Source organism: Clarias gariepinus, chromosome 3 (assembly GCF_024256425.1).
Source record: "Clarias gariepinus isolate MV-2021 ecotype Netherlands chromosome 3, CGAR_prim_01v2, whole genome shotgun sequence".
Classification (NCBI taxonomy): Eukaryota; Metazoa; Chordata; class Actinopteri; order Siluriformes; family Clariidae; genus Clarias; species Clarias gariepinus.
The window spans coordinates 24,891,108-24,903,716 of record NC_071102.1 but is presented as its reverse complement, the minus strand read 5'-3'; the positions used below and the strand labels follow the sequence as shown (position 1 = coordinate 24,903,716).

Sequence of the window (12,609 nt, the reverse complement as noted above, 5' to 3'; positions counted from 1 at the left end):
TGTCTGGGTGTTTTTGTTTAGGTACAGAATCGTTTATATTCCCAGCTAGGAGTGGGGTTTTGCAGTAAATTGTAATGATCTGCAGCTAGAATGGACAGCATGTTTCATAAAAGATGTTAAAACATTACAAAGAGCCAGTGATGTTTAAATTACCGATTTAGCCTGTAGCACTGTCACATTATATATATTTTTCAACACGTATCAGTATATTTTTATAAATTGTATTAAACGACTACTAATACTAACACTAATGTTACCATATTATTTGCATTTTTAAAGCATGTGATGTATACTATAATGATAATACAATTTATACTCTCTTTCTCCACGCAGCATTAGTTTTGTTTTGTATGGACCAATTCCAGCTTGAGAAGTAGACATCAGCCATCTGCCACTGCCTTAACATAAGTAAACCACATGTCTATGAATCTGCAATATCTGTGCAGCTGTAAGCAAAAATGTATAAGGAAGTCAAAAGAGGATTTGGATCTTTATTCAAACAAAATATGATTAAGATGAACATGTACCAAAACTATCAGTGCACTTTTTATTTTACAAGCCATTTTTTTTATTATTACACAAAGCTTTCAGCATCTAGACCTATTATCTCTTTGTTAAAACTGCAAACTAAGCTTAAGCATTGTAGTAGATATAAACTTTACACACCGTCAGATATAGCTGTTAAACAGTATGACACCTCCGGCTATTTGTCTGCCATATATATTTAAGCTATTTTAATTGTTTAGACGGTAAAATCATTATCCTTAGCTGAGAAGCACAAATAACTTAAGCGCAAATCACTAGATAAACATATAAACTTCGAAACAAATGTTCAGTAAATTCAGTGATTATTACCGATTCAGTTTAATGTAACCGACATGAATAGTTTTTTTTTTTTATGATTTAAAAAAAAAAAAAAACTTTGCATGCTTGATACATAACAAATTTTCAATTTAATACTTAGTTAATTAGTGTTAATTAATCATGGTTGTGCTAGAGGCCTTTATACAAAATTGCTTAAAAGTTTTAAAAGCAGTTTGTTATCCACATTTCTTGTACAATGTTTAAAATGACAATTCATCAACTCAAATGCTGGATTAAAAAAAAAAAGGAAAAAAGAAAATTAGCCTTTTAGGTTTAGAAATAGCGTTCTAAACATGATTTAAATATATTACAGTCAGTCTATTCTTTAATGATTATGTGGTTTAACATTGGAATGTTTGAGTATAATTCCAAACACTAAAAGTGAAATTACTTAGACTAGGGAATTACTCTGTTCCTTTTTTTCCCCACATAATGTTCCTTTTTCATAATCCGTGTTTTTACTTGTTTCAATTTCCATCTTAGACAACACAAAAACTGAGGCAAATATAGGAAAACTATTAGGAAGCTTAAAAAAAAAAAAAGTTTCAGTTTGAGACTAAAGTGCAAACTTTCACCCCCCTAGAGAACATCGATATCCGCTGCAAGCCGAAATCCAGCCGATGTGAACATCAGGATATAAACTGAACTTCTAATAAATAACTATACTTAGTAAATAGCAACAATGCTGCTCATCCTTTACAACAGATTTCAAAAAAACATGCAGTCATTCGTGACTATATATTAAAGCAGAAAAGCATTTGAACTTTAGTGAAGCAGCATCTGCAACTTAAGAGCTTTTGTCAGACATTAAATACATAGTCTTAATATATATAATTAGTGGTCATATTTGCACAATGGCAAGGCCCTAGTTGATTAGAAAATAAAGTGCATCACTCGTGATTTCAAAACACTCAGGTTATTAAACAAATGTATGTAACGGAACCAAGCAATCTGAACAAATATAATGGACATGGTGAATGCAAGGATGGGAGATAAACACAGTGTACCCCTTTAGCTTTAGCATTAGTCTGAGGCAGGAGTTCTTAAATTGTACTCGTGCATCGATGTAGTGTTTCCGCCACAGTCCACGTACTGGTACATCTCCTGGGAGACCTGTTCAGCATGGCCGAAATATACTGTGGTGACAGTCACCCTGCAAAGCAAGAATAAAAACATGTGAAATGTTACTCCACTGTATCATTAAAAAAAAAACAATAAGGTGAAGTTCATACTGCAAGGGGAGATGCAATCTGTAATTTGTAATTCTAAATTGGGATACTTCTTTATGTGGTCCTAAATCAGAGACAGGTCAAATGTTTTGCAATGCAATCTCAGTCTGTATAGTTAAATAAAAATTTGTGCAACTTTAACATCTATTTAACCCAATAAACCCTATAAATAGGTTCTTGGGAAATGGGAGATGATGAAGGTGGGTTTTAATGGCGGGATAGTTAAGTATGGGATCTCAAACATTTGGGGTGGTGCTGATGTACAAGCGAAAGTAGAAGATGTACAGTATCAGTTAAAAGTTTGGGCGAAAGTTTAAATTTAGAGAGATTTCAAAACTATGAAAGAACCCATATGGCATTAGGTAATTAAGAAACAAAAACAATAAGTTGTTACTTCAAGACAAGAAGGTCAGCTGCTATGGATTCATTATTGCAAGAACAGTATTGTGTCAAGTGCATTTGCAAAACTCATCAAGCTCCATGATAGAACTGACTCCTATGAAGAACATCCCAAAAAAGCAAGTGTAAAACTTACCTCTGTTGCAGAGTTCATTTAGAGTTACTGGCCTCAAAAATGTCCAATTAACAAACAGCACCTCAGATTAGAGCCGTTATGAGGCTTTAATATGCATAAGTAGCAGATACATCTCAATATCAACTGTTTCAAGTTTATTAAAGATTACTGCATATTGTGGATGCCTTCAGCATGTCTCACAGAGTAAAATGAATTTTTATTTTTTAAATCAGGTAAGACCACGAAATTAGGAGGTGTGTCTGGGTGCGACTGGGAGTGTATATCGCAACCCGTCTTTGTTTGAGAGAATTTCAAACAAAATCGCAGAACGCAGTCATAAGAAAAAGCATCATGCAACGCATTGGTCCTTTGCCCATGTTGGCCACTTTAGGAACATTATCTGCTCAGTCTAATGTCAAATAAAGGTCACACTGAAAACCAAATTTGGTCATTAAATCAAATATAGGCCACTTTTGTCTGAAGTGTGAAGTATCATTCGTACTTCTTATCCACATCAAATGAATATCCAGGCATTTATGGTGCAATACTCACTGCATCATAACCACGATGTTGTGCACCTTGATAGTCTGCAGAGTACAGTAGTCACTGAAAATAAAAATAAAAAGTTGGGATAGATTACTTTTGCTGAGTGGGCCAACCTTATAAATGGCATATTTGATCACTGATTGATCTGCTTGTTAAAATTTGTATGTGTTTGAATAGAAAGCCAAATGAAAGAGTAAGGAATATTGTTAGAATTTATATTGGGAACAAAAAGAAGTAGCACTCTATATAGTGGTGTGTACTACAGTACCTAGACTGCTATGGGTATGCATGTGACAAAAAAAATGTATGTAGACAGTTAGCAAAAAAGCGTGTTCATAGTAGGGATGGGAATCACCAATACAATATTATTCCAATTCTTAGGTGCCGATTTGATTAAAATTCTATACATATGGTAATTCTTTAAATATCCCAAAGTTATGTGATTTTGATACAATTTTAATCTTTAAAAAAAGAAGTTTAATGATTAATTAAATGTAGCACATTGCTTAAAACATTAGTTTTCTCGCAAAACAAGTGCAGCATTTAAACAATACAAAACAACTTTAAATACAAGCATCGGCACATCGGTCATCCACTATAATTATTATTTCTAAACTAATTTAGCAACTAAATTTACTCCTACCACACAGGAGAAAAATGCGTAAATAGTTTAGCGGTAACACATACCGCTACATAAAATATCCTCCAAAGTCTCAAAACCCAAAAGTGAACGCACAGCTTGAGTGGCTACAGGTGCATGGGCGTGTGCAAATCCTAGCACATGCGATTTTCTACTCATTAGTTTAACGTTCCCTTCATCTCTAGTTCATTGTCCTACATAGTTGTGCTTATAAGGACAAGTTGAAAGGATACTTACTACATGTAACTCATTTCATCAGCCATAGTGGTAGGCACCATGTAATCAATCTGAAACACAGAGAGAATATTACATAAAGTCTTGCATATAAATACATTACAATATATTAAACTCAATTAAATTTTATTTATATAGCGCTTTTAACAATTGTCATTGTCTCAAAGCAGCTTCACAAAAAAAAAGATTTATATAAAGATATATCTTGGTCATTATAATTTTTCCTGCACTGCACCCTGACTGTAAAGTCTATCACCAGGAACGGAATTAAGTAATTATATGCTTTTCAATTTTGATCCAAGACACAACTGAATAAAAACAGAACTATCCCTTTAATCTTAAATTTCTGAAAACCAGAATAAGACATTGAGAGAAAGTAATGTGTTGTGATATAGATAGATAAATAGGATTTATCAATCGAAAATTCGATGTAAAAGACCTACCTGCTTCATGTCGAGAGGGCCGATGGTGGTAATATTGCTAACACGTGTTTTTCCGATCACCGTTTTGGAGAACTGCACCTGAGCTGTGATGTTGGCCACGTCCACCGAGTAGTAGTTGTTGTTAGTAATATTCAATGTGTTCTATGAAAGAAAATAACAAAGATAGGTGAGTATTTATCTTTATTACTTATATCTTATAGAACTTTAGCTAAAGATAACGATTATAAAGAGAGCTCTAAAAAGCTTTTTTTTTTTTACATGAAGAGCATGAAGAGAAAGCTGAAATGCTAATAGGTGCTTACAGTAATATTGAGATAAACGCTGCGTTTAGCCTGGTCGTAGGTTACATAAACTGACTTCACCCCTACATAGGTCACATCAATGGAGCGTGGGAAGAGAAAGAACACGGCCAAACTTGAGAGCAGCAGGCAAACGATGACCGATGCTGTTACATATAGCTTTCTGTAAAACAAAAACCGAACTGCTGGTTAATCAGCCATCTTCAAGCTTAAAGAACAAAAGTAAGCAGAATGTTAATTAAAACAAACTTTAATTAAGAATTATATTACTAATTAACCTTTGAATATCAAATAATATTTCCAAATTTTATCTAGTAGAACCGTATGGAAGGTAATATGATCAGGTAAAATATGTCAATTCAAAATAACATAAAAGCTGCACATAAGGCAGAACTAAGACTAAGACAATTTTTTTCATTCAGTCACTGCTTATCCTATACTGGAATGCAGGAATCCTCGAGCCTGGATCCCAGGGAACTTCGGGCACAGGGCAGAGTACAGCCTGGAAAGAGTGCCAATCCATCGCAGGGCACACACCACACACTCACACACCCATTCAAAAACTGCAGGCAAATATGTGAATACCAGTTAGCCTAATCTGCATGTGTTTGGACTGTGGGAGGAAACCCACTAAGCATGGGGAGAACATGCAAACTCCAAGTACACAGACCTGAGGCGGAAATCGAACCCTCAACCCTTTAGGTGCGGGGCCACCAGTCTAACCGCTACGCCACCTTGCTGCCGTTACGCAATTTATCATTTTTAAATTTATCTTTAACTTCTATCTTTTCATTTAACTCTGAAACTGAAATGTTGACAGGCAGATTACACTGTCAGTCATGTGCAAGTGTGCATGTATTACATCTTTATTGTGTCTTTTAATCGAGATGAGCAGAAGGCCATGTCCTTAAATCACCAGATAGTTACTGTACAACCAAGTATGTACCCAGAATCCAGGTTCTCTGGCTATAGACTTCACAGTGCTATTTGTACTGACAGAAGAACTAAAGGTGTTGTAATCTCTCACTAATTATTAGTTTCTACAAATATTTAGATTTATTACTTTATGTAAGTCGATGTACTCCACTGCCCTGAAAATGTGCGTTTTTATTTTTGTCCGAATTTTTTATTTAGTGTTGTTAGTGCTTTTGCTATGTACCTTTAAGTAATAGCTTACAGCAGCATACTTTGATATTGAAATCTTTGCACACTTTATGATGGCTAGTGATTAAACTTTCATGACTTTTAAAAGAAAATAAAGGTATTCATCTATAAGCTAGTGCATACAATAATCACACACAATGGGCAACATGAAAACTCAATCACATTTCCTTATACTGTGAAAGGAAACCAAAAAACCCACAGAAAAAAAAAATAGAGAGAGCACAAAGACACCATGCAAACCTCATGCACACAGTAGACGTGACTTTCAAACCCCCAGGGCTGGAACTGTGTGTTGAGAGTGTTAACCAACACATGGTCACAGTTGAGATAAATCTTAAATGTACTTAACTAGGTTTTTATTATCTTTAAACCTCTTTGCCCTGCCCTAATAGCTTTAACTGACATTGTAATGGCAAGCTACGAGTTCTCTATCGCAGTGTCAGTTTTATTATACATGCTTGCTTCTGTCAACATAGTTCTAGATAACAATGTTTATACAGTTAGAGTAGTATTATTATTCTTATTATCATCTGTTCTTACGTCCGTCTTGGCCTCAGTCTCTGGTCACTGTACGGAATCAACGCCACCAGCTGATTTTCCTGACCTGCAAGAAAAAAAATCTTTATCTCTATCTTTAACATGACAGCTTTACAGTCTTTTATAGCAATTTTCCACTTAACAGTGTGAAAGACACAGAGTGTGTGAAAAGTCGCACACTTTAAGATTTCATTGACCGCCTTTAACTTTAATGACGGTGCACAGTGTGGCTGCGAAAACATGTGTGAAAATGATTCATCCTGCTCCCAGAACAACACTTTCACAATTTGAATATGAAGGTTAAGGCCTGATAATTAGTCATGGGCAGGAATTGACTAATGACACCACATGCATTTCAAAACAGGCATACAGCATGTATTTAAATATGCATAAAATTGCTAACAACATTAATAAAGCTAATAATTTATAATCTTTTAGTCCTGAAAGTTGAGTTGCACAACTTAGTGTTTTTGTATAATTATTTATTTAAATGTTTGCCTTAGTTTATTTTTTTTATAGTCATGTGAAATACCTTTTTTTTTTTTTTTAGTTTTTGCATCTGAGAAAAGGCTTTAAAATAAGAATGTATGGTACTGTAATGCACTTAATTCATCTCAGTCAACTTTAAGCTATTCCTTGTATTGTGAATAATGACAGTGTTTATTTTTGATAAAATGCTGTATGCATTTAAAAAATAAAAGTAGATTTTTCTAAAAAGAACACCAATTAATCTTTGTTTCTTATATATTTAACATTGCTGTTTAATTAAGCAAAAGTACATTATCCGATTACTTGATTAAATTTTGGCAGAATACTCGATTAAAATATTTGATAGCTACAGCCTTACATACAACTTTAAAAGCAATTTCAACCAAGTATTGTTTAGGGGTTGATAATGATGCTTAAATGTGAGAATACTGAATTAATGTTAAAGTTAAAGTGTTACCACATCAACATGTAGACTATTTGCTGTTGGGCAACTTCTCTCTATATTAGGTGAACAGCTTGTGGAGGTAATGCGCTCCTCTGTTTTCTTTTATTTTATTTTTTTATTTATGTAACGTTTACCTCGTGGGATTCTGCCAGTGCCTTGGCATGTTGGGCAGGTGACACTGTCTCTGCCAGTAAACTCCACATACGGGAACTGAGAGACATCTCCACCGGTCTTGCCGTCCTCACTTGGCATGCGGTTGTACTCGTGGCCAGAGGTCAGAGTGGTGTGGTTCTCCTCATGGCACGTCTGCTTGGACAGGTGGGATAGTGTCTTCCCCATGATCGCACCCGGACTTCCGGAGCTAAGCTTTTACTCAGATCTAAGATATAGAAATAGGACACAAGGGTCAAAACTCAACTCAAGGCTTGCTCAACAAATGCTGCCTTTTTTCACTTAGCCAGTGTAAGCTTAAACCAAAATAATACACTAAACATAATGGGAGTACAATATTATTGGGCAGCATGACTGTAAACACTCTTCAGGAAAAAAAGTAATAACCCGACCCCTCCGGTGTAGCCACAATCCTGAGATTTAGGCAAAATGGTCAATCTCGTTGCATACCAGGGTTTTTTTTTTGTTTGTTTGGTTTTTTGCCACAAATTCTTACAATTTGCCTCTCGATCAACAAAGAATTAAAGCTTAAGCAAGAAAAAAAATCCATTAAGAGCACAGAAAGACATTAAGCCTATAGCAATCCAAAGAGATCTTATTAAAGATTATACTTACATAATATTAACAATGTTGTTCTGTTAAAGTTAACGGCTTCCAAATGCCTATGCCTATTTGTGCCTTTGGAATTTCTACATCTTTACCTACAGTCACAATACAGCTGCTTAGTCCTTTGGTTTACTCAGGAAATATTTCAGTAGAAGCATATTTTAAAGTGTTTAAATTGTATACGATCTGTGGACACTTCTTGCATACAATTGTATAAAAAGTAAAAAGTATAAAGTATATTATAAAGATCTGGAAGGAATATGCTAAACCGTCCACTTTGCGGAAGAAAGATGGTCAGAAAAAATCATGAACAGAAATAACCTGTTGAAGCTGCATAGGAAAAAAATCTGAATAAAAAAAATAGCTATGTTTAATACAGAAAAAGTAAGAGCATTTCCATACACATACACACACAATGTGATGAAAGCTCACAGGATTGAAACTAAACAGCTGTATGTGCTGCTCAGTGCAGCTATAAGAAAACCACTTGTTAGTGAGACTAATCAGAGGGGAAAAAAAAGACTTCAACTTGTTAGGGAGTATAAAGATCGGACTTTGGAATGATGTAAAAAGATCATGTGGTCTGGTGAGTCCAGATTTTACCTATTCCAGAGCGATGAGCTCAAAGTCATGCAGCAATAAAATGAAGTCAGCTGACGACCTGAATGGAGTGAATGACCATGTTATCACATCTATGGAGTTTTTCTTCCCTGATGGCACGAGCATATTCCAGGATTAGAAGAATTGGTTCTGTGAGGATGAGGAATCATTTTCACACTCCACCACATTATGTGTGAATGACTGAATGAAATCTTAAAGTGTGCGACTTTTAATTTTTTCCACCAGACAGTGTATATCCTTTAAATGTACAAGGTAGTCGAAAAGATAAACATTTAAACGATACAGAAGCGACACATGCCCATTCATACATTATGATAAGTTTGTTAAACCATTTCCTAGAAACATTTTCCATTGTGTTGCATCAAAGGTTCCCATGTCTAGCCTTGGTCTTTTCCCTATCCCAACCTTCACAAACAAACAGCCCCTTCCTGGGTTGAAGTGGGTGTGTTCGTGAGGAGAAAACGCAAAACAAGCAATGTCCAGGACAGGAGGATACTCTAAGACCACTGCTAATGGAAGCCTGTGTGAAAGATTACTGAGATTAAAAGAATCGAATAACCAACACATGTGGGTATGAAAATATGGGAAAGGATGATAAAAGTAGATATCTTACTAAATTCCAAGAAGCCAAGAACAAAGCAAAAATGCAGATGAATTTTTAAACATGCTCAGCAATACATCAAATACTGTATATGCATGACTACTAAAACTGTAGAATAGAAATGGGGAAAAATCTACTAAGTTATTCTTTTAAAAAATATTTTTTACATTAATAATAAAGAAAACCAGCCAATGTGACCAGAATGTCTGGTTTTCAGATTGATCAGCGTCAAATATAAACAACCGTGTACCGAACAAAGAAGCTCCAGCAATGTCTCCAGAGTGGCACAACAGAAACACATTTTTCTGCCTTTTTCTCCAAACTTTGTGGCCGAATAAGTGTTAAACCCTAATATGTTTAACACTAGTCTTAAAACAGCACAAATGCCAATTAGTTGGAAACCGCATGCTTTAGAAGCCCAACAGGCATGCATGCTCACTGTCAAGTTGAGTTTTAAGACTTTGGAGGCGTTTGAGAGGATAAAACATTTCCTTTCCTTTATAATCCGAACTCTGTACTATTTACACATTTTCCTCACGTATAATAGGAATTAATTATTTGCCCAGTTTGTTTAGAAATAATCATTATGGCGGATGGCATGACAGAGATACGTGCTGCTCAGTTAAATGTTATTTAAAGTTAGCTTGTATTGTTTAAATGCTGCGATTGGTTTTGAAGCGAGAAAACTCATGTATTAAAGAATGGGCTACATTAAATTATTCTTTTTAAACTTTTTAAAATAAAAATCGGAGGAAATTTACAGTAATACCAAATCAGAATATTTAAACAATCTGGATACCTACAAAATCGCAATATAAATTTAATCAGCACTCAGGTATCATGATAATATTATCTTGGGAGGTGAATGGTGATTCCCATCCCTTATGTACAAACATTAATAGATCTCTTTTTCAAGACTGAGATTAGACTGATGTTAACTGTTATCTTTTACCAAGATACTAAATATAACGAAAACACTGTACTATAAAACTTAGGTGATTCGCCTTGACAGTCATCGTGTACTGTTTGTGTGTATCATTTAACAAATAAAAAAAACAAGGATTATTTATTTGGATATCAAACCCTGTAAGCGTCTAATAAATCTTGACTCTTAAATGTCCCCTTTCACTACATTGTGACTGAGTTTCCTTTTCAATTAAGGGAGTAGGCTCATGATAACACAGCCATGAATAAAAAACGACAGACAACAGAGATGAAAAATACCTTTCCAGCACGATGGAGCAGCATTCTATAAGGCACAAGTGATAACTAAGTGGAAACAGAACATAAATATTTTGGGTCCGTAGCCAGGACACTCCGCAGACATAAATCTCTTTAAGAATTTGTGGTCGATCCTTAAGAGGCAGGTGGACTAACAAAAACTATTCAAATTCTGACAAACTCATAGTATTGAGTATGTAAGAACGGGCTGCCATCAGTCAGGATGTGAACTAGAAGTTGACTGACAGCAGGCCAGGGCGAACTGCAGAGGTGAAAAAAAAAGGGTCAACCCTGCAAATATTGATTCTTTGTATAAACTTAATATAGTAATTGTAACACCTTTAAATGAACACCTTTGACACTTGAAATGCTTGTAATTACAGTGGGGCAAAAAAGTATTTTGTCAGCCACCAATTGTGCAAGTTCTCCCACTTAAAATGAAGAGCCAGTAATTTTTATCATAGGTATACCTCAACTATGAGATACAAAATTAAAATAAAAATAAAAAATCCAGAAAACCACATTGTAGAATCTTTAATGAATTAATTGGTAAATTCCTCGGTAAAATAAGTATTTTACCATAGTAACATCTGACAAAAAGATCCTAAAAAACACTAAAACAGCAGACTTTGTGAAAATTTATATTTGTGACATTTCAAAAAAATAACTTTTGGCCACAGCTGTAAACGAGACACACTGGAGAGATACTGTACATGGAAAAGCCTGTGTGTGTGTGTGTGTGTGTGTGTGTTTTAGTTCATGAACACGCCATGATGACAACAAACACTAAGTCTCAGTCTGTGTTTCTTTTAGCAAAGATATCCGGGAACATTTCACCCTACAGGGTGACATAAATAACTACAGAACACATCTTACACACAACTCGTGAAGTGAAGCTCGTGAAGTGAAGCTAACTGGATTGTTAGCTCGCTTTAACCAGCTGTAAGAGAAATACATCCCAGCCTGCAGACAGCATAACTTACATTATTCAAATATTATATCTTTATCCAAATGTTTTTATTACTGTCGTCGTCGTCGCTGTTGTTATTACTCTTACCTTCTTTCGTTATTTTCTGCGAAAGTCCTCTCAGCCCAAATTTGTTTATCAGGCAAAACCTGTTTCTTCTTCTTCGTGTAGTTTATAACACGTGACTCAGCGGAGCGTTACTGACCCCTGTTGGACGTGTCTTACATAACACGCTAAATAATAAGAGTGCGGGTCAAGGAGCTTAGAGGTTAGCACTGTCGCCTTGCACCTACATGGCCCGGGTTCGATTCCCGGCCAGGTTCGATTCCCTTGTGCGTGGAGTTTGCACATTGTCCCAGTGTTTGGTGGGTTTTCTCCCACATTGTAATTTGGCTAATCGGTGTTCACAAATTACCTGCAGTGTGCCCTGTGATGGATTGGCCCCCTGTCCAGGGTGTACCCCACTTTTTACCCTAAGTCTCCTGGGATAAGCTCCTAGCCTCTCGCAAACCTGAATACAGGATAGAGTGTATAGGTGATAAGTGAGTGAGTTAAGGAGCTTAGATCCTAGCCCTGTCGGCTTGCACCTACAGGGTTCGATTCCTGTGTTGATGGTGTTTGCATGTTCTCCCAGTGTTTGGTAAGTTTTCTCCCACAGTCTAATTAGGCTAATTGTTTTTTCCAAATTTCCTGTAGTGTGCCCTGTGATGGATTGGCACCCTGTCCAGGCTGTACTCCGGCTTACATACATCATAAGCCGTATATGTAGTAACACAAGTGTTGTTATGTCAGTTCATTTGTAACTGTGGTGTGAGCAAAAATTTATGCTTCATTTGTGATTTGCACAAAAAAGAGCAGCATTACTGGTTACGAGACATGGATTCATTACTACGAGTCTGAAAGTAAACAGCAGATTACAGAACGGAAATGTCCTTAATCACCGACCAAAATGTAACGTCGATTTGGAATACGTAGCTATAAAATCGTGATCCTTATAAGTCACTTTAAATATGTCACT

The 12,609-nt window shown here is 35.6% G+C and overlaps 1 protein-coding gene across 2 annotated transcripts; it reads right to left on the bottom strand.

The window, feature by feature from the left end:
• Positions 1 to 477: 477 nt before the first annotated feature.
• tmem106bb (transmembrane protein 106Bb) lies at positions 478 to 11,759 on the bottom strand. 2 transcript variants are annotated; one of them, XM_053493169.1, is made up of 8 exons: positions 11,682 to 11,759; positions 7,539 to 7,783; positions 6,474 to 6,537; positions 4,773 to 4,932; positions 4,471 to 4,611; positions 4,031 to 4,080; positions 3,160 to 3,213; positions 478 to 2,017 (listed from the first exon to the last, which is right to left on the bottom strand). In XM_053493169.1, the coding sequence occupies exons 2-8, from the start codon at positions 7,741 to 7,743 to the stop codon at positions 1,888 to 1,890; spliced, it is 804 nt and encodes a 267-aa protein (XP_053349144.1). In that variant the 5' UTR covers positions 7,744 to 7,783; positions 11,682 to 11,759; the 3' UTR covers positions 478 to 1,887. The 2 variants fall into 2 exon arrangements, with proteins under 2 accessions (XP_053349144.1, XP_053349145.1); XM_053493170.1 differs by lacking the exon at positions 11,682 to 11,759 and adding an exon at positions 11,608 to 11,661.
• Between the last annotated feature and the right edge of the window lie 850 nt (positions 11,760 to 12,609).